Source organism: Microplitis demolitor, chromosome 9 (assembly GCF_026212275.2).
Source record: "Microplitis demolitor isolate Queensland-Clemson2020A chromosome 9, iyMicDemo2.1a, whole genome shotgun sequence".
In the NCBI taxonomy this organism is placed as follows: Eukaryota; Metazoa; Arthropoda; class Insecta; order Hymenoptera; family Braconidae; genus Microplitis; species Microplitis demolitor.
The window spans coordinates 5,957,036-5,980,278 of NC_068553.1; the positions used below are offsets into that span (position 1 = coordinate 5,957,036).

Below are 23,243 nucleotides of genomic sequence, written 5' to 3' on the forward strand. Positions count from 1 at the left end.
CAGATTTAAGAGAGCAATCAGTATTTATTTAAAATAAAGATATAGCTCATTTGAATGAAATAATAATTTGTTTAAGTTAACAAATCTATATTTGGATGTTAGCACTGTAGTGCCACCAACCGTAATGTATTTTTTTTTTCAACCAAGATTTGGCGACTATAAGCAAATATATATTCGAATGAAATAAATCATTTTGTTCCGACAAATAAATCTATTTATTTGGCTCAAATTCATTGTTCTCTCAGTGTGTAAAAATTAATGGATGATTAGGATTAGTTTCAACAATCGTCGGACACAGCATAGTCATTCATTTGTATTTTTTGTTTTCAAATACAATAGAAGCATAAGCAATTAATCACTAGCCACCGAGAAGTATACACACGTTTTTATATTTTCTCATACTAACTAATCCATGTTGTTACACTGTAAGAAATTAGTGGAGTCAATCCGGAATGAATGCGGAGCAGATGATTGCTTATTTATCTAATCCCCTTGAAAAAAAGTTATTGTGTTCACTCTACTAACGATTTTACATGAAAATTGACTACAAAGAATATCTGGATAGAATAATTCATAATTTCAGTAAAATCAGAATTTGTATAATTTATTTCATATGTAAGTATACGTTTACTTGAATTCAAGTGTAGCTGCTTTAATTTTGAAAAATTTTTAATGGTATTTGAATTAAATCGTAAAATAATATAAGATAAGGATTGACAGTTACGTAATTTGACATCAGGTAAACCTGACAAGTTCTTTCATCACAACTACATCAGGATAGTCTTAGTAAACAAAATTTTGGCATCGGTTGGCTCTACGGGCCAGCCCCGAAACTTCCCGCTATTCTCGAGCTCTAAAATACTCTTGGATGACATTGTTTTCTTATGAGCTTTTCAAACTCAAACTCATTATAGTACATTGGATCATGATTTATTCGGGGAAAATGACAAAATGTTATTTCTTCAACTCTTCGTCGTCGATATCTTTTAAACTAATTGACGAATTTTGATGTTCAAAATAGAAATCAGTGAGTTTTATTGAGTTCTAGAGCTGATTAGTTTGGACCTCAAAAATTCAATCCCTTCGACCTTTTATTTACCGGATAAAAAATGATACGATATTGGCACTTTAACTTCTCAATGAGAATTATGAGGTCTAAATGCGAACGCTTCATCGGGTTTAAGTTCTAATGAAGCTCTCATCCTCAAAAAAACAATTATCGTTTTCTGGACTTAGAAAATTTTTAAGTTGACAAAAAAAATCTGAATACTTCCAAAAATGTATACGACAAATAAAATAAATTCATTAAATTATTATTATTATTATTATTATTATTATTATTATTATTATTATTATTATTATTATTATTTGTTTTTATATATTTTTGGACAAACTTTTAATAGGACTCAGAAAAAAAAAAATTCTTTTAAACTTCCTAAATAATATAGAATACAATATCAAACATTTTGTCCTTAATAAATTTTTGTATTTTGATTGAAAAAATGTATACTGAATTTTCTTCGGGTTAACTATTTTCTTATAGTGACTATTAAATTTTTTGAATGGATATAAGTAAAAATAAATATTCATTCTTATTTATTATACTTTTTAGAGGTTTTCCGGTAATTTTTCTCCAAATTTGTAATTAATTATTTATTTTTGGGTCAATTTTTTTGAGATTCTCGGTCTAAAGTATTTATTTCTTACGAAAAACAGTGAGGGAATCTACATAGGTTACGTCATTTGAGAAATTGAAGCCTAAATCTGGAGAAGTAAATTTTTTTATATTATGAGGATTTTGAGGCCCACGTAAAATTTTTTTTGTACCCGTTTAACCCTCAATTATGTCAATTTTATCTATACATAGTAGAATTTACTATACAGATAGTAAAAAAATATAATCGTGTTAGCAAAAAATACATTATACGAAATGTAATTTTTAATATCTTTTTATGTAATAATTGCCACCCAGTAAATTTGACTAAATGTTTGGTAATAATTAAAATACAGAATGTATTTATTCAGATCTGTTGGTAAATTTTACAACAATAATGTAATTCTTACTATATTTTTTTCTCCCCGCATGAAAATACCATATATGATTAATATATATGGAAAAATATATAATCAATATGAGACCATATAAGTGGCTGAAAACGTTATGTGTATTCTTATATATAATATAGTAAGTTTTAATATAATTATCTATATACGTAAGTTTGTAAGTTAATACATGTATTCTATATATTTATAATCATATATGTAAACTTATAAGTTAGGACATATATGTATTACAAATATTGATAATTATATATGTAAATTTGTAAACCAGTACACACACACACACATATATATATATATATATATATATATATATATATGTATATACATTCTGAACACAATGTTTGAATCTTTTAACAAAGAGAGGAAGACAGAAAAGAATAGTTTGTATTTATTTTTACATATATGGGGAGACGTATAAGGTTCTATATATCGGAAAATATACAAAAATTTAAAAACTTAAATACATATATCGTGCCATATAACCATGAATTATATATGTATTCTTATTTGTTTCCAAATATAAATAACATTTATTTCAAAATATATTAAAATTATAAGTTTTCAAATATATAAATAATATATTGAAGTTATGCGAAAATATATGAAATCATATGAGAGAAAACATATATAGAAATATAATAAAACCGGCCAAAATCTATATAGAGTTCTATATAATATTTCATGTATTGTCACCTATATATTTATATCTGTAGCATATATTTTTTTATATATGTTTACCATATATAATATTTTCATGCGGGCCCGTGCAAGTAATCAAAATTACTAAACATGAATAAAAATTTAATTCCAAAAATGGTAAAAGTTACACAATTTTAATAGCGTTTCAAGTTTACGATGTGAATTTAGTAATTTTAACGCATATGTTTAAGTAAAGTTTCCTGATTTTTTTTTTTTTTTTTTTCGTGTACATATACTTAAAATTAATTTTCAATGAAATGTAAATAAATTTTTCGAAATAAAAACTATTTCTGCAACACTATCTAAATTATCTACTTGGATTCTACTTATTACTATCATTTTCATTGTTATTTTTTTCTTTTTTGTAAAATACATGACTTACGATGCGTTATCAGCAAGAGCAGGTTGTGGCCAAGCACGTGGTACTGGTTCTTCTTTAAGAATTTGCCTCATATCTTGGGGTGCAAACACCAGTGGTGCTGCTCGGGGATGATGATGCGGTGGCGGAGGCGGTGGAGCAACACTTGCACCATACAATTTTCTTCCCCAGTGTCCTTCTAACTCGACAGGACTTCCACTTCCAGTCGTTGCGCCCGCGCCACCACCAGCACTTAAGCCTAACCATGGTGACCCCCCAGCACCCACGATAGTGGAGCTGGGCAGGAGACCGCTCCACTCGTCGGAACGCGTGTTGAAGCCGTTGAGCCACTACTTTTAATCTATTGCTCTATTATTTATTCAATCTATATTATATTTCTCAATTATTAGTTTTTATTATCACGTAAAAAATTGCGAGTAATTTTTTTTTTAATTATAAATTATCGTTCACTCATTGACTGATATTTATTAAAAATACCCAACACTTTAAGTCTTGTTATAAATCACGACACTTATTTTTATTGATTGATCAAAATGACCATAGATTTGTAGAAACAAGTTATTCACACACTCTAATTTTTTGTTAAGTTTCAATATTCATTATTAATTGGTTTTCATGTCTTATTGTTAACATTTTATGCACTGCGTTATTTTGAAGTAATGTGTGAATAATAATAGTTACAATAATAATAATAATAATATCAATAATAATAATTATGATTATTATTACGTATTATTATTGCAATAATATGGAAAAACTATCAAATCTTGACTAATCACTTGACTAATATACATCAATATTATGATTTTACCGGTTATCGGTTTGATATGATCGGAAAATTTAAATTCACTACCACCTTGAGAGTATCGTTACAACTGTATTTAAGTAGTTGTTGGATGAGCACACAAGAAACGTCACAAGCTTTAACGTAAACGATGTGTGCTGGTGATGAGGGTGGAGTGTGTGATTTCCTCGCAGGTCAGGAGCGTCAAGAGGTGAGGTGAGGTTTCTTCCAAGTCCCCAGCCGCGCGTTGTTTCCCGTTACGGCGCCGCTTGTCGAATGTGTCACGGCTAGCTAGAACAGCGTGCACCAAGTCCCACGGGGTTGGAATACGGTAATAGAGGCGTGGTAGATAACGTTGCGCAGCATCGTCTACGGATACTGCTCATACTCTGTTTGTAAATAAGTTACGCCCATTAAGCTTTAGACGAATCGAGAAGTACGGAATCAACCAATCGCAACAGTAAGGTTTTTGTATCCTTTCACGCCTACTTTAAATAAAGACAGCGAAGGAAAGTGGCGCTGTTGGTGCTTTAGTGATGAAATGTTGAGTCTGCCATTCCGGCGGTAACCGTCGACATAGAAGTATGCATTACGTTAGTTCTCTCTAATAAATTTACGAAAAATACTTCTATACATAGAATTTCTATAATCCAGTGGAGGTGAACGGGCCTCTCAAAATTTTGTTATAAGAAATTCAAACTTTCTCGAAACAAATTAGTAAAAATTCACCCCAAATGATGAATATTTACTATTTTTATACTGTAAATCCAAATATTTTACGCATATGTTTTAATACCTATCGAAAGCATTATATTCGTTTTTTAAACACTTTTGTCTCTAACTTCTATATACATTGGTATAAGGAATTTAAAACACTTAAAAATGTTTAAAAAGTGACTATATTGCTTCAGATAAGGGATAAACCACTTGTGTAGAACAGTTGGATTTCCAGTGAAGTAGATTATCGCTAATGAATTCACTGTCGATCGTCCGCTCAGTAAAGCGCGTAACTTACAGAAAAAATAACACTCTTAACTATCTAAAAATGGATCTGTGAAATTCACTGCGAATCAGTGGATAGTTACTATTTCTCAAGCTACAAGTATACCACTAATTCAACCAGTGGTTTACTTATAGCTGGTTCTCAGTGCATATTCACTAAACCGCATCAGTGAATTTCACTAATTCATTTTTAATAGAGAGGAGTGCAAAAGAGGTAACTACGTTGCTTTTGAATGGGAGGAAACACATTTGTCTAACCTGTGACGATTTCAAATATTGTTTTGAAATATAAAATAAACACTTAACTTTGTACACTAAGAGAAAAGAGTGTATATTTCCAAGTAAAATTTCTTAATTAAGTATTAGTTTACTTAGATATTGCCAAAAAAATATTTTCTTAATTTTTAGTAAAAATGCATTGTCTGTAGAAGTTTATGAATAGATTTAAACAATTGTTATAAAGATAAGAAATATTATACTTCGATGTAGTTATTTTTTTTTGTTTTTAGTATTATGAGTCAAGTAAACATGTTTACTTGAATTTCATTTTTTTTTTCTCTCAGTGTAAATAAATTTTTTTTATCGGGCAATTATAATTTTTTACGAGCACTACTGTCATATAGAATTGTAGGTACACATCGAAATATTTAATTTTTACCATCGTTAAAAATTTTATTCCATCATAAAAATATTCTAATTTTCAGAAGACTTTTTAAAAGTGAATTAGCAAAATTCACTAGCCAATAGTGAATATTCACTAATTCCGAGTCATAGTCGTACCACTTTTTATCAACATATTTATTTTTGGTTATAAACATAACAATACCATGTAACAATGCAAAATAAGTTAAACCGATGGTGAAGATTTTTTATTGAAACTTTGCTGCATTACACTTGCAGTATAGTGGCTAGACAAGTCACAATTTATTATTGAAGATGAAAGTTTTTTAACGAATGTACGAAACAATATTTATTTTTAACTTCATAAAATATCCAAGAGCGTTCGGTAAAATTTTTCGCTTAAAAAAATTATTAAACCGTTATACATTAAAAATACTTTTATTATACGTACTAAAATATAAAATTTCACTCTACAATTTTGTGACATTATACATAACTTAATAGTTTTCGCCAGTTAAATTTTTAGTTTAAATATTATTTAACGCAGTGTTTTGTAAAACTATATGGAAAAGAGCAGTGGAAAAATTACAGTTTTTAGTGCAAAAGCAGGGCCCTCGCATAAAAAACTTCAAGAATTATAGTTTGCACTGTTATAATTGAGACTAATTCTTATAATAGAGTAATTATATTTATAGATAGCAAATTACACAGTTTCTCATTTTTAATTAAACGAAACGTTATTATAAATGAAACGCTATTAAGCACTGGAAAAAGTGTTATAAGAAACTGTAATAATTACTTCGTCTCAGAATTAATTTAATCTTTACAGTTTCGAAGTGAATGGACTTTGCTGATATTTGAAACTGTAATTTTTCCAGTATTCTTTTTTCCGTGTACGCCAAGAACAAGTGTAGCATTTTCTCAAAATCTATTTATTTAAATGGTAACAACTTTTTACTTATTTTTGAACACTGTCATCAGTTATAATCGTGTTAGTCTTTCGATTTTAAATAAAAATGATGGACTTATAATGTCAACACACTTGTTTTTAATAATTTTAGTTTTCGTTCAGTGAACTCCCCTTTATATCGTTCTGTTAGTGACCCTGATTAATTTTGCATGAGTAACGCGGAATGTAGAAATTGTGGCTTATAAATCATTCGACCATATTATTACCTGCAGTTCTTATGAAAAATAAACACAATTGTTGCATTCAATATTTACGACTTGTTACGATTAATTTCTTTGCAAAAATTAAATACCGTATTTTACGTACTTTTTTTATTCTCTATCTAAAGCATTGCAGTCACTCTTCAAAGACTTTTAAGTGTTTACTTTTAAAAAGATTGACACAGACAATTTGAAACGCTTCACGAAGAGAACTTAATTATATCATCTACAATACAAAATTTTTAATTTTATTTATCGGAAATAGCAGTAAGATTTTTCAGTGGTCTGCCACTATAATAATAATTAGTTTTACCATTGAAAATGATAACAATTACAGCTGAAGATGGTAACTATTACCATTCAAGGTTTTAAAAATTCTAAAACAACAAATAAGATAAATTGTGTGTGCGCGTGTGTGTGCGGACGTCTGTGCGTACGTATGTGTGTATGCGTGTGTGTGAAATTTATCACAAAGTGAAATGACATGTAGATAAGCTTCCGACTGTAACACCGATATTTAAATTCTTTATTAGTTTAGAGAGTAATTTTTATGTAGGCTGATGGTAACTATTATCATCACGTTATTAAGAATTACGATGTTGATGATAGTTATAACTAGTTAATGCAATGAAAGTTTTAATTTCTGATTCATAAATAATTAAAGATTTTACCATATAGTTGATAGATACTACATTTCAGATTGTATATTTAGTAATTTAAACGATGTTTACCACGATTGAATTTAGTTCAAAGATTGTACTATATAACTTGATATTTTTTACCATAAAATTCTCTCCACCCGGGAAATTTTATATAATTGCGCAGGAAAATTTTTTATAAAATTGAATGAAATTTTATAAAGTAAAATCTGAGTAAGACGCGCAATAAATAAATGTAATTTTATAAAATTGTATACACTGTAAAAAAAAGCGGTGTTAAAAATGAAATTACACCGGTGTAGGAGGAGTAATTCACCGGTGTTAAAAATACCGGTGTTAAAATGGGGTAATATCGGTGTAAAAGCGGGGTAAACTGCGTCTGCTTGAAGAATGAACTTTAAAGATTATAAAACACAAAGAACGTCAGTTCTTTATGAAAATTAATAAAAAATATCATTTATTAACAAGTATAGTGATTGAGTAAGTAAAAATATTCACAAAATAAAATATTTTAGCACCTGTGAAGAATATTTACACCGGCGGCGGCATTATTTTAACACCGATCTAGAATATTTACACCGGTGAAGGTGTTATTTGAACACCGGAGAATTTGTTTAAACACCGGTACAGAATATTTACACCGGCGGCGGCGTTATTTTTACACCGCTTTCGGTGTTGAAATTTAGCACCGCTGATTTTAACACCTACACCACTTGGACTTACGCCGTTAATTTCTACAGTGTAGATTATTTTAAAATTTTATAACGTTTTATCAAATTTTATATAGTAAGATCTTGGTAACGGAAGTAATAATTAAATGAAATTTTATACAATCTTGTACAATTTTATGAAGTAAGATTATAGTAAGGGAAGTAATAATTGAATGAAGTTTTATATAATTGTATGAAATTTTATAAAATTTTATACGGTTTCATAAAATTCTATGAAATTTTATACAACCTTATACAATTTTATAGAGTAAGTCCTTAGAAGGGAAGTAATAATCAGATTAAATATTAGGGGAGAGAGGGAGGGAGCAAAAGGCGGTAGGATAGGCAAAGCAAGGTACCCCTAAAATTTTATACAAAAAAAAATTTTTTTTTTTTTCATCTAATTACTATGAATCCGATATATTTGCGCTTTCACTGTAAAACCAAGTGTGTAGTCAAAATTTACACACTTACCAAATAACATTGAAACGCCATAAGCAATCTATAGATATTTAATACACCGTGAAATGTGTTTTAAATAACTACGAAAAACTATAGTTTCGCTTATGGCCTTAAACATAGAACACATTTAATATGTGTTAAAATAATACGTTTGTAACACACTTGGTTTTAGAGTGCAGATGCAGTTTACCTCGCTTTTACACCAATATTACTACGCTTTTACACCGGTTACCTCGTTTTAACACCAGTTTAACACCACCGGATCACACCTCCTACACCGGTGTAATTTTATTTTAACACCGGGTGGTGTTAAAATGACTCAATTTTTAACACCGCTGTTTTTACAGTCTATGCATAGGGTAAAAGCCGGATAGTTGCCACACTTTTTAAAATACTCCTTTAAAAAATGTGTACCAATACATTTTTTATTCAAAGTGTATTCTCAAACATAGTTCATTAATCTTCTAACATACCCTATCTATGAAAAAATTATAAATATTATAAATTTTAAGTAAATCCAGTTTAATATGACCTCTAAAAAAGAAGATAGTTGCCTACTATCAGTGCTGCCAGAACGTGCGATATTTTTACCCCCTCCTGCCATTACACTCAATGCTATTTCACCTCAGTAGGGGGTAAAAATATCGCACGTTCTGGCAGCACTGCCTACTATAGCGGATACTAGCCTAACGTTAAAAATGGTCCGGGGGATACTTGCCTAATGTGAGGATAGATGCCCGTCTGTTTTTTTTTTCAAATCAAAATGAACTTATATTAATTTAAATAATCAGTTTTTATTATTAAATACACTCTTTTATTAAGTATTAATTAAATTTAAATTATAATTATAAAATTATAACAATAATAGACTCCAAAATAGTAAATAAGAGTCCAAAATAAAAATGCAATGTTATTATCTATTTTGAAAATAGAACAATAAACAAAATTAGAATTAACTTTGGCATCAGCCTCTATTAAATAAGTATTCAATCCTTATAACTTACTGAGATCCTTTATTATGTAGTAAGTACTAAATTATTACCAAATCAAAACTTAAAAATACTAAGGTTTTAAATTGTAAGTTAGTGAACATGTATTTTTTTAATTAAATATTAGTATTTATCTTAAATATTAAAAACATGGTAATCAACTTTGGCATTAGGATTGATTCGGGATATTTCGTTGATACTTTTTTGTTTTTTATTTAATTCTTCGAATGCAAATGTTAAACTATCTTCTGTCCAGTTGATGTGGCGCGGCACTACGCCTGGTTTTCGTTTATACTTGCGAGGCATTTTGCTGTTGAGTATTTATTTTATTTAAGATAAACTATAGCAAAACTAAATAAAAAATCACCAAGAAAAAATAGTAAAAGCAAATGAAAAAAATAACTAAGAAAATAACATCTGTCTTTGCTTGTAAAAAATGTATAGTTACGGATAGTTGCCGCAGGGCAACAATCCGCAAAAGACAGTAGGGCAACTATCCGATTTGATACGGATACTTGCCCTTTTTATTTGCGAAATAAATAAAACATATTTAACAATAAAACCTAATAAACAGTGCAATTTAAACTCTAATGCACTCAAAGAAATATATTTTTGACTGAAATCGCAATCAGTTATAAAAATATTTAAAAGAGATTACTTAACAATATAATTCTGGCACTCGTCAAAGTATCGCCGCGGAAGATGTTTTCTCACACGATTAAAACACGTGCGCCTACTTCAACGGCTTATGCGGCACTGAGGCCTGCGCGGGGGACGCTTTTAATTATGGTCAAGAAGAAACACTGTCAATACGTCTAACATAGAGCATTTGAAACTGAGGCATGTATCCGTCCGAGGCAACTATCCGCTTTTACCCTACAGATTTATCTGATTTTGCTCTAAAATTTATTAAAATGTTATACACTGAGAGAAAAGTGGACGGTTGTGGTAACTAGAAAAGGATGAGTATACTCATATATGAAAAAATAGTAATCTTAACTAATATTCATAGTTTCTTGAACTGTATCATAGTGTCCAGACCTATTTGAAAGTAATAGTATCAACTAAGCATTACTAACATTTTAGGTAGATTTTTTAAAAAATGTAAGTATTGCATTTGTCCTCATGGTCGATTTTCCAATGAATTTCGTCATAACTGATCATAATTGGTTGGGTTGGAGTTCGAAAATATATGTATATATATATATATATATATATATATATATATATATATATATATATATATATATATATTTTCGATGTTTTAACTGAGATGTCAGTACTTTTTTATGAAATTGTGGGTGTAGAAACATATTATGTATCAGAGTAAAATACGAAAATACATATTACAGATTTATATGTAATAATAAAAAGTATGAAACAATTATCTTTGTACTGAGAGAGGTAGTAAGTGAGAAAACTTCCAATGGTCAATCAAAGACATTTGGTTTAAGATAAGAAAAGATGGAGGTAAGTGTAATAGAAGATAGTTTCGTATGACTGGACATCCCGGGTCCAAAAATTTGATCTGTTTTTAATCAACTAAAATTTTTAAGTTATTTTTATTCAATTTTATTTTTTATTTATATTTGATTAATATGTGAATTTTAATCTAGTTTTGCCCTTACTATTCCTTATTTAGACTATTTTCAGATTTATTTTCAATAATTTTTGGTCTGTTTTTATTCTTATTTAGATCAAAATCAGACTTGTTCTGTCAATTGTTTTTAGTCTGTTTTTGTTTTAATCTAGATCAAAATCAGACTTTTTCTGTCAATTATTTTTAGTCTGATTTTGATCTATATTCGATCAAAAACAGATTAAAATTTTTTTGTTATAATTATAATGATAAATAATATAAAGAAAAAAATTAATGAAAGTTTGATATTTTTTTACACATTGAAATAAAATAATATTTATTTAATAAATAAATTAGCCTCAATTAACATATAGATATTACTTTAAAAAAATTTAACTTTATCCTCCTTCTTTTCTTCTGATAGTGCACCCTAGTAACTGAGACTCTCTTTGAACATACATTCTGAGAATGATCAACTATTTTTCTCTGGCTTCTTCTACCTCCAACTTATTCAATTCCTTGTCATCATCTGTTAGATATTTTTATAAATACAGAAATTTATTATTATAAGTTTATATTCAAAATGAAAGAAAATCTTAATTTAAAGAATAATTGGTGAAAAACCTTGCCATTAAAAAATGAATTATTCTAAGGAACTCAAAGATTGTGCGACACTGAGTAATCTTAATTAAAAAAAAAAAATTACGTGACAAAATTTTTTTTCAATTCTTTGCTTCATTAAAAGCGTTATATAAAAGCAATAAATTTGATTTATTAAAAATAACAAGAATGAATAAAGTTCAATTAAACTTACTGCTCATGGAAAGTGATTCGGGATTATCTAGATATAGAGGATTATTTAAATTTTCTTGATATTTGAAACGTGCTGTTGCTATTTCGTATTACAATATCACAGAGGAATATTTCGATACGGTTTTTAATGTCAGAATATTTTTCGATTCTATTCAGTGAATTAAAGAAATTTTTGTTGAGATTTTAACGCCAATTTTACTACTTTCGTTAAATATTATTAATATTCTATCAAGACAACTAAAAAATATAGCTGTCAGATAATCATTAACTGCCGCCATTTTTAAACAAAAGACACTAAATAAATAGTAAACAAAAAAAAAATCCATTCTAGACCTTAGAATACTTTTTATAAATTTTTTCTAGACATAAATGAAATTATTATAAGTCCACGATTTAATCTAGTTTTGTCCTTGCACAATTTCAGAACAAAAATTTTTCTAAGTTCCAGAATTAATCTAGTTTTGTCCTTCTGTATCGCAATTGTTTTTTTAAAACAGCAGATCAATACAGCTTAAAATTTTTATAAAAGACCAAAAACAGATCAACTAGTTTAAATACAGACCAATTAGTCCAAATGCAGTGCACTTAGACTAAAATCAGTCCAAATATTTCGACCCGGGATATTTTTGATGATACATTAACCAGAATATATTATATATTTTTTCGGCCATAATTTTATAAAAAGTACTAAAATCGTGAATAAAACTGCGATATCTTAAATTTTGAGATATTTAATTCGATTTATCTCGGAAACTACTAGCTCTACGGTAATGAACTAAATAGCCTTTTTTGTGGGGAATAAAATTCTCTATAAAAAAGTCTCGTACAATTTTGTTTTAAAGTTAGTGGTTTACGAATAAAATAAAAAAAACCATGAAATTAGATAAAAAAAAATTGGTTTTAAGATTTTTTACCAGTGAGGACGGTTACAAAGCGTAAATGAGCTACAAGCACTTTTAAAGGAGAAGGATTACTCTGTTATTTCCGCCTAGTAGAGACTTAATACCTTGCAATGCCGCGGAGCTATAGATAGTTGAAAAAAAAAACATCAAAATTTACATGTTAATTAATTGGGAAAATTTCAAATTCATTTAGCGAGTACTTAAAATTAAAATTAAGAGCTCATCGTTGATGAGAATTTTTTTTTACATGTTTAGAACATTATTCCATCGATGGATCAGAAAAAAAATAGTAGTTTCAAACGAAGCACCCTAATATATATATATATATATATATATATGTATATATATATATATTATATAAACAAAAAAAAATTTATTATTATTATTAATTATTATTATCATTATTATTATTTTACTAATAATAACAATTTTCTAATGATAAACGTAATTTTTAGTATATTAACTATTAAAATTACATTATATCATGAAGGTCCTTTACTCTACCGTCCATCTTACGGTTTTTAATATTCAATTTTTTGCAATCTTCTTTGCAATATATATATATATATATTTCAGAGATAAAAGTATACCTGGATTTTCCCAGAGACTTTGGAAAGTCCCAACTACATTTTAGTTTATATTTTATTTAAGCAACAATATTTAACAATAATATTTTACAACTTAATTAGATTGGAAAATTTTTTCAAGCTTGTTGTGAAATATTTTTATGACAGTAGACTTAGACTTGGAGTGGCATCTGCTCACCAAACGTAGCCACGATCAGAGGAATGTAAAATAATGCAATATAGAACAAGGGAGTTCATTTTGAGTCTTTTAGGTAAAGATAGTAGTTTTGAAGAGTAAGAGTTCAGAGTGCAATTGGAGGACACTTCTGTTTGAGCTTGAGTTGAGAGCACCTCATATCCTGCTGACCGTGTATTCGTTCTTAAGTCAAATTTTACTGTCGTGCGTATTTTGTTAATTCTACGTTTGCGATGTATACTAAATTAGTCAATATTGTTGTACTACTTGCGTACTATAGTCCGTATAATTATTTGAGTGTAGTTATTGTAATATTCAGTATTTAGCGAATATTTGACATTGCGTAAATTTAATCCTAGTATATATCATATTGCAATACTTTAATCATTTGTTAAATCTCATCGAGAGTAATTTTGTGTGTAACGATAGTTGTTTTGTTATCTATCTTATATTTTGTAATTAAATAAAAATGTCTACAAACAATAGTGATAATAATGCAGATACTAAGGGTACCAATCCACTACCTGCTGCCCTCCGACACACACACACACACACATATATATATATATATATATATATATATATATATATATATATATATATATATATATTTATATATATATTGTAACGAGTTCTTCACTACCAGGGATCTACCGAAGTGAAGTCCGAGTACACGCACTGTTTGACAACCTTATTTAAAATTTTCAAAGTTGAGCGTCAGGTGATTCAATAATCACCAAATAAACAATTATTAAAATGTATCAGATCTGGGTAGCGGATTGGGGAAAGGCCAGATACTTAAGATTACGATAAAATAATTGTTCAGAATTAACACAAAATGATTAGTCATATATTCAACAAAAGAAAATAAGTTGATCGATATCACAATAATTATCTATTCCCAGAGAGGAAAGCACAGCGGGCCCAGGCTTGGCCCAAGTATGTAGAACTTTGGCCCAAGCTTGTAAGCCAGCCTTGGCCCAGCCTTGGTAGGGCTTTGAAATGATAACACGGGGCCCATGCTTGGTTGCCAGCCATGTCCCAGACTTTGTTGCCAGACCTGGCCCATGCTGTGTTGCCAGACCTTGCCCATGCATCAAGAGAACGGTGAATTTAATTTTAAAAAAATTTTATGATTATTAACCTCGTAGAACTTATGATCATTAACGTTTAACCTATCTAAAGGAGGTAAATGATGTGAAAAAAACTCAGTGAAAATTCTGCTGGGCTTCGGGCACGAACTGCCGTCCTTCTGATTGCTGGGTCCGAACGATAGCTACTCGTCGAACCTACAAATGTTGAACTGATATATTCATATGATCTGCTTATTAAACCGTAGGTATAAGTATGAAAGGCTCAATGAATAAATTTTCTAATAATTTTGTTTGTCAATCATTATTTTTATTTTAAGTTATATTTTATTTATTTCAATTAATTAATTTTTAATGTCTGTCAATGCGGATCAATATTTATTTATTGATCTATATATATCCGTGCTTCAGGTTAGATTTATCTATCTATTGCATATAAATTTTTGGAGTAATTTGGAGAAAGATACATTTATTTGAATTAATTTTTAATTTGTCTGGGTATTTTTTAAAAAATCGTTTTATTTTTCCGAGGAACTGATAATTTTAATAACTTCAAAACCTAAAATTTTAAAGTTACAATTTTTTCAAAGCCGCCATGTTACTCTTGAATCTCTAGTAAAACTGGCCAGTTACTTGACAAAAACTCAATTTCATTTCTACTAGGGTAGCTAGTTATGAAAATCAGAAGACGCCAATAAATTTTTTCCATGTTTTCTTATGGAAAATAGAAAAGTGCGATGCGGAAACTCTTAATGTTAATATTAAGAACGCTAATTTTCACAGGCGTATTTTTATATCCAAATTAAACTTTTACACCTGGTTGCGATAAGAAAAAGAATCTTTGTTATTTTTTGAAACACCCTAATATATATATATATATATATTTATATATATGGGTGGGCCAAAAAAAAGAACTATTTTTTTTTCTTTAGTTATCGCGAAAACATTGTTAAAGATGATTAAAAAAAGTTCTGGTAAAGTTTGAGCTATTAACATTAATATTAAGAGGTGGCGCTTTGTGATTTTTGATTTCCCATTCGATTAACATGGAAAAAAATAATTTTTTAGTTTGGAATTTTTTACCTTGGCAATGGCTCATTGTACAAATAAGCCCAGCATACTTTGGTGTAGGGAACTTAACGCTCTACAAAAAAGCTCACTTATCATTTTTCGATAAATCTATCAGTTCAAAAGTTATTGGAGCTCGAAATCAAGCTAGAGTAAATTTCGAGATTTTTTTACTTGTCCGGCGAAACTATCGGACTTATCATAAAACGTTATAGAATCTTTTTTGTAGACAATTTTATTTGCTCAAAATTATCGCAAGTAAATTTTTTTGAAATCCATTTTTTAACTTCCCGCTTAGAAAATCGATGATTTTCAAAAATTTCAGGAAGTTACTGTTATCACCCCAATTTTCGAAATCGAGTTTTCATCAGCTGTCGATGTTTTGAGGTCCTAGGAAGCTATTCTGGCTATTTACTACTTTTTAACTAATTAATCGATTTGGATGTTTAAGGTGGCAATCGAAAGAACTTGTTAGCCCTCAACTTTCCGGAAAATTTCAGATTATTTGATCAAGTAGACTCGAAAATATTGGCGAATTACAAAAGAAAAAATTTTTTTTTTAGTTTTTTATTGATTTCTCAGAGACGACTTCAACGATCGACTTCAAAATCTAATCAGCTCTAAAACTCAATAAAACGCGTCGAATCCTGCTTTAACCATCTCAATGGGTTAATTTGTTCGAGAGATATCGTTGGAGAAAGAAATGATAAAAAACAGTTTTTTTTTTCAAATATCTTCAAGACAGCTAAATCGATCGCTTTTAAATTCTAGTAAGCTCTAGAATTCAATAAAATGCGCCTATTGCTACCTCAAACGTCAGAATCAGTTAATTAGTTCAAAAGATATCCGCGTTGAAAAGTTAAAAAAATAACATTCTATGTTATTTTTTCCAGATAAACAAAAATGTACTGTACTAAAATGTGTCTAAAATCTTACAAACTTTTCCTCTTTATGGTCTCTTCTGATCATCATATAATGCCATTAAGCTTGTTCTTTAGTTTAAACCATATTATCATCGAAGAAATCGAAAAACACAGTTTTTAATAATTTTCTCGGATATTTTACATATTATTGTTATGACCTAAGCCAAAACTCATTTAAATCTTGATTTCGATCACTGACATTGATTTCTGCCTCAATACATGTAGTTTATTAAACATAATCGGAAATTAAAATTTAAAAATTGCTTGTTCATTAATGATGTTCGATTCTTAAACTTTTAAACTTTAACATAAAGCGTAGCTTGTTAGAGTTTGAAAAGCTCATAAAAAAACAATCGCATGGAATAAGATTTTCGAGCTCGAGGAGCTCGAAAATCTAGTCACATTAATATTTTCGATTTCCTTGAGCTCGAAAATAGCGGGAAGTTTTGGGGCTGGCCCGCAGGGCCAACCGACGCCCAGATTTTTTTCTTTGTTATTTAGATTTTAATGCCAAGCTCCTAAAAAAATAGTGTTCTGATCGATTTCAAGAACTTGGCATTAAAATGGAAATAACTAGAAGAGAATGCAGAATTTCAAAAAAATTTCTCAATAATAATTTGTAGGAAATAAAATTGTCTACAAAAAAGATCTCAAGACATTATATCGATTATAATTATTACGCACTGGGCGCAGTACCGACATGGTCTGGGTTCGATTCCCAGTTCGGGCTATCTATATTATTCTCAATTTATCTATAAATTATCTTATTGAGAAGGTTTCCACTAGATAAAATTAGTCGATAATTAATTTTTTTTGTATTTTCACATTTGATTTTCTTACTTAGGTCCCACACAGAACCCAATGGGAAAAAATAGCTATTATTTTTTATTTTCACGGTGGGTTCTTTTACTAAGATCTCTCACAAGCCCCAATAGGATAAAACACAATAATTTAATTTTTTTTTCGATTCGGATTTCCCAATAGGGTTTTTATTGGGTCCTAATATGGATTTCCCTATTGAGCATGCCTTATCGGAACCCAATGAGGTCCACATATATACTCTGGGCGATTCCACAGTGCCTTCTAGTCGGGTGGCCGAGACGAAGCCGAAGTCAACAAACATGTGATTTGAGGCTTTCTTATGTACTTCCCGAGGTGTGTAATATACTATTGACAGTTTCGGCGTGATTTTGGCCAAATATTTTCACTTGAGAACATAAATATTTTGGTAATCAAGGAATTATCGAGATACATATAAAATTTTGATAGTAACTACTTGACCTCCTCAAACTTTCATTTGAATTAGAATTTTAAATTAAATATTAAGGGTGTAGTCTAGTTGGTCATTTTTGGAAAATAATTTTTGTTTTTTTTACATTTTTCACATTTATCCAAGCATTTGTGTCAAATTCTTTATGAAGATCCAATTAGTGTAAGTATATTTTTCTGAATCTAAAGGTCGACAACCACGATTTTACACGTACATCGAATGTGTGAACGGCCACAAAGAAGGCCAAATAAGAAGCAAGCGAAAATTTTGAACAAGAAGAAAGCACTTCGTACGGTGCAGGTATCGCAGATTAAATTTTGGTAAATTTTTTGTTTTATTTAAAAAAAAACTTTAAACGCGTTTATCTCCAAATTACGTTTTTGCCGAGGCCGATTACGATTTCTTCGGAACCTGTGAGCTAATTCTTCTGACATTTAAACCACATATTTTACACATAAGTACTTACAGGATAAACTAAAATCATGTTAAAATTTGGATTTTAACTATTTTTTTTTTACGAACATCGAAAAAATAACTTTTTAAAATTTTTTTTAATTTTTGTTACTTAAAGTTAGAAAAATAGTCTAAAATTAATATCGCTAGTCTAGCTCATAGCCACTGTCATACCGAATTTAAAACACTCCGATTTCTTTTTGTTCTAGATAAGCCGTTGCTGAGATATCATGATTGACCAACCTGCCTTAAAATTATGACGTTCCGTTATGGTACACCTTTTGTATGAACATACTTATAAAAATGAATAAAAAAAAAATTTGTTTTATAACTCAAAACTTAATTTATCATCCCTAACAGTGTTTGTATGATTATCTTTTTTAGCAAGCTCGCGAGAAATTCCGAAAAATGAACTATTTTTTTAGCCCACGAATTAGACTACACCCTTAAGTAGGACATATGATGATATTTTTGTATTTATAATCAGTGAACAAGTTAATTGTAGAGGAGACGTATTTTGCAAACAAATCTAAAGCCAACTGGTCCACCGCAAGATAAAGTGTTCAGTGAGCATAATTTTTCGCCAGGTGCCCAAACGCAAGCGAGTGATATAGAGCATTCAAACCGCATGAGGAGTAGTATCGTCGTTACGTCGTCATCACCAATATCCCTGATGTGTGCATTTACAATGTCGTACCCTATTCTTTGAAATTGATGGGGTTCGCTAGTATTTCTGTATACAATAGATTTTGATCGATGGTTTTAGACAATGGTACTTGTTACGAAGGCAACGAAATGTCACCGAGCGTGAATTAGCACGACGTGGCTGAGTGGATACAGCAAAAAAATCTGTAGAGGCAGGGCTCAAAATACGATAAATACATGGGGTAAATAAACCATCGTGTATAAAAGGTTTTGTTCATTTATTATTATTATTATTGTACTTGTACTAGTACAACCGCATTCAATTTTAGTTTCGTTTTTTTTTTTTCATTTATTTTTTTTTGTATTTATTTCTAGTGATATTTTTTTTTATATTTATAGATTAATATTTATGAATAGGGATAAAAAATAATGAGAAATTAAATAAAGTAGATTTATTACCTGTCAATTTGTCGAAGAATAATTTGCTAGATCTACTTCAGTATCTAGTTGGATGAATCATCCTTTCATGACGCGCGCGCATGTATATATGAAACTCTCTCGGGTCTTTCCGCATGATGCCAGATCTGTGGCTTTATGTGGGAAACTTGAGACGATTTACAAGGGATTTACGTCGAAATATGACGAACATTGGCAAATCCACATCTGTGCGTGCGTATAAGTTGAGATACCAAAAGCAAACAGTGAACGCTAAAGCTAATTATCAATGTAAGCGATCGTAAAATCGATTTGGTCGATTTTATTTTTGCACGTTGGAAATAACTTATATTTGAAATTGATAAAAATTGTTAAGGTAAAGTCAGGGTCTGAAGCGTGATAAAAAACACTTTTTTGCGTTTTTTTTCAGCTATGTAGATAGACCCGGGAAAAAAAAGTTCTTATATGATCATATATAAATCATATAAAACTGACTCATATAAAATCATATAAAGTTTTATAATGAAATTGGTCCTATAAAAACTTATATGACTTTATAAAATCTTATATAATCATATATTATCATATAAAGTCTTATATAATCATATAAAGATATGTATACCCGGAAAAAATTATTTTGTTTAATTACACATATAATAACATATATATGATTAAATCTAAAAATTGGCAGGATATGATGACATGTAATTATTTATAATCATGCATGAACGAATTTAAATAAAAAAATAAAATAATCCAACTAATGTACTACCTCAATGCTGTTCAACTTTGAATATCGCGCGTCCGTCGTCTGCTTCTCTACTCTGCTTTATACTTAAAAGTATTTACAATCCATAGCATATTACTTAAATCAAATAATTAAATTGATGCATCCTACATAAATAATGCAGCAAATATGATAAAATTTCACCAAATTTATGTTTTATATAAAATTATGAGTTTCTTTAAGATAACCTGCTTATAAAACCATAGAAATTTATATATAAAAATCTCGAAACTGTACAAATTTTTATATAATCATATATGATTTTATGTAGCCTTATTAAACTTTTTTGTAATTTTACAAATTTATTTATAACTTTATATAAAATCACATAAATTTTTATTAATTATCTGAATTCTTATAAGAATTTTATAAAGTCATATAAGATTTCATATGATCATATATGATAATACGTGTTTATGTATAACCATCTAAAACGTGCTCTTGTAATTTCATGATGTTATGTATAACTTAATATAAAGTGACATGGAATTTTATGAAAATTTTATAAGATTATACGATTTATTATAAGAATTTTATAAGATCAGATGCGTTTTTACACGGAAAAAAAAATGTTAAAATTCACCCAAATTATCAATACTTTTTATTGTTTCAAATAGTAATGCGGCGCCCGGGTGTGATTTTGTTGTTTATTATAAAGTATAAGGTTAAAATATATGAGTGATCTGCTATAATATACTTATGCTCAACGAAAAAAAGTCTAGGGTAAAGATATAGTTTTTAAAATTTCAAATAGTAAAAATTATTATTTTGAATTGTATAGTTTCAATGGCAGGATGATATGTTTTAGACTGACGATAGTAAAAATTAAAACTTAAACCATAAATTTTAAAGTTTCAAACAATAAAAATCTCCAAGTCGATATACATAGTTTCATAGTCGATCGTTACTTTTTCTTATGCTACCGTAATAGTAATTTTTGTTCTAAACCCTCATTTTTATTGCTTCGAATAATAAAAATATATATATATTTTTTTTTTCTATTTTATATTTTTTTATTTTGAATTATTTATTTCCGGTTTTTACCGTTTGCTCTCGTAGTACAAAGTTCTATTCGGGTTTCTGATTTCACCCCTTCCTTTTACCTTCTTCCATTGTCTGTTTTCTCATCGTTGTGCATCCATTTGATTGCATCCTTGTTTGTATTATGAATAACTGGATTCAGTCGGGTACGGTATGTAGTTGTTCGAATTTCTATATGAAAAATCATCAGACAAATTTCACCCGTCTCTTGGGCTCGAACCACGAACCTTTCGCGAACAGAGTCCAGTCCCTGGCACTTAAAGCGCTTGGCCACAGCATGCGTATGAGAATCGAAAGTTATTTTCGTACTTAACTGAATGAAGGTAGCGCATGAGATTTTACTGCATCAAACAATAAAATTTGTTGAGGCTGACACATACTTTTTACAAATTGACAAAGTGTAATGTACATTTTCATATAGTCAATCTTCACTGATTTCAGTAGGAATATTTAATATTTGCTTTAATGATAAATATCCGTGAAAATTTATTTATTCCCGTTTATATCATTAAATTTGACTGTTGACTAATATTAAAATTTAAAAACAACTCCTGGTAAAGTTTCTTAGTTAGAGGACTTTTTATTGTTTGAAACTTTAATTTCTTATTTTACAAACGATAGATATTTAAATTTTGACTGTTAAACTTTAAAGTTCAATTTTTTTAGTGTTTACTTTATCTTTTTTATAGTTTTAAATGATAATTTTATCTAAATGAACTGTATATTTCAGCATTCGATTTATAATTATTATTTATTAAATATTGAAATCACGATATTACTATTTGAATTAATATTAATCGCTAAAAATATAATAATTATTAGACATCAAACTTTATTTATTGCAGTTCCTTTTTTTCCGTGATAACTGTCTTGGCGAACAACCAGATTTTCAATGAAAAATGATTTCATTCAATGAAATTTCGACATTATTTAAAATCATGTGATAAAATAGTTGAATATGTGAATTCAGTAAGTTGCACCTAAAGTTTACGAGATAGTTCTATTTTTCATGCTGCTGGTATTTTATTGATATGTTATTAGATTTGATTTTCGAATAATATATTTTCAACGTTAAAATATGCAAACGTTTGAAAAGCAAAATAATTTCTGTGCTGAATATTGAACTGCAACGTTCTACTATATGTCAAAAATTTTGACTTGATATACTATAGTATATTGTACAACTAGTGCGGTAAGTTGTCGGTTGCCCACGAGAATAAAGTTGAGCCTCACTTCGTTTGTGCGCTCATTTGCTCGTGTGGGTAATCGACAATATCGCACGAATTGAACATACTTTTTTTTATTATTAATGTGATATGAGTTCTATTTTAGTGCTCGCGGTTTTATTCTCCTAGTAGCTTTTTGCTGATTCAACTGTTGCCGCGACATTTTTATGGGTCAAACTATAATCTGCATGCGACAAGTAAATTTGCGTGCGACAAGTTTACTTGGAATTTAAAGAAATAAAAAAAGATTAAAATGATAAGATTATAGAAGTTAATTTGAAATTTCTATGAAATTATTGAGGTTGAAATGAGGTCTAATATTTGACTCAGACAAGTTATACAGGTTCATTTGACGCTTAAACACGGTTATAGAGGTTCAGTTGATGTTCTGCGAAGTTTTAAAGGTTGGAATGAGAAAGAATTTTTCGACTTGGGATACTTTTCAATCTTCAATTTAGAATTCATGCGTATTTACAACAATTAAAAAATTTTTAGTCCTCACAAATTGTATTTTCCAATCAGGACTTTTTTCACACGGGGAAAAATTTAGAATAAAAATGAATATTAAATAGTTTTTAAAATTTTTTTTTATAAATTGTAAAAATCAAATAATTTCCTTTAGTGATGAATTGATAGAACTAAGAAGCTTTTCAACTTCCTGCTAAGAAAATTGCAAATTTTCAAAAATTCAGGAACTTATTGTTTTCAC

At 29.0% G+C, this 23,243-nt stretch overlaps 1 protein-coding gene across 3 annotated transcripts in view; it reads right to left on the reverse strand.

Moving 5' to 3' along the window:
- LOC103580767 (transcription factor collier) overlaps positions 1-3,222 on the reverse strand; it is a 158,258-nt gene extending 155,036 nt beyond the window's left edge. For all 3 annotated transcript variants that reach the window (XM_053741776.1, XM_053741775.1, XM_053741777.1), the window contains exon 1: positions 3,146-3,222. In XM_053741776.1, coding sequence (XP_053597751.1) covers positions 3,146-3,216 — 71 coding nt within the window. In that variant the 5' untranslated portion in view covers positions 3,217-3,222. The remainder of the gene's footprint in view (positions 1-3,145) is intronic.
- Between the last annotated feature and the right edge of the window lie 20,021 nt (positions 3,223-23,243).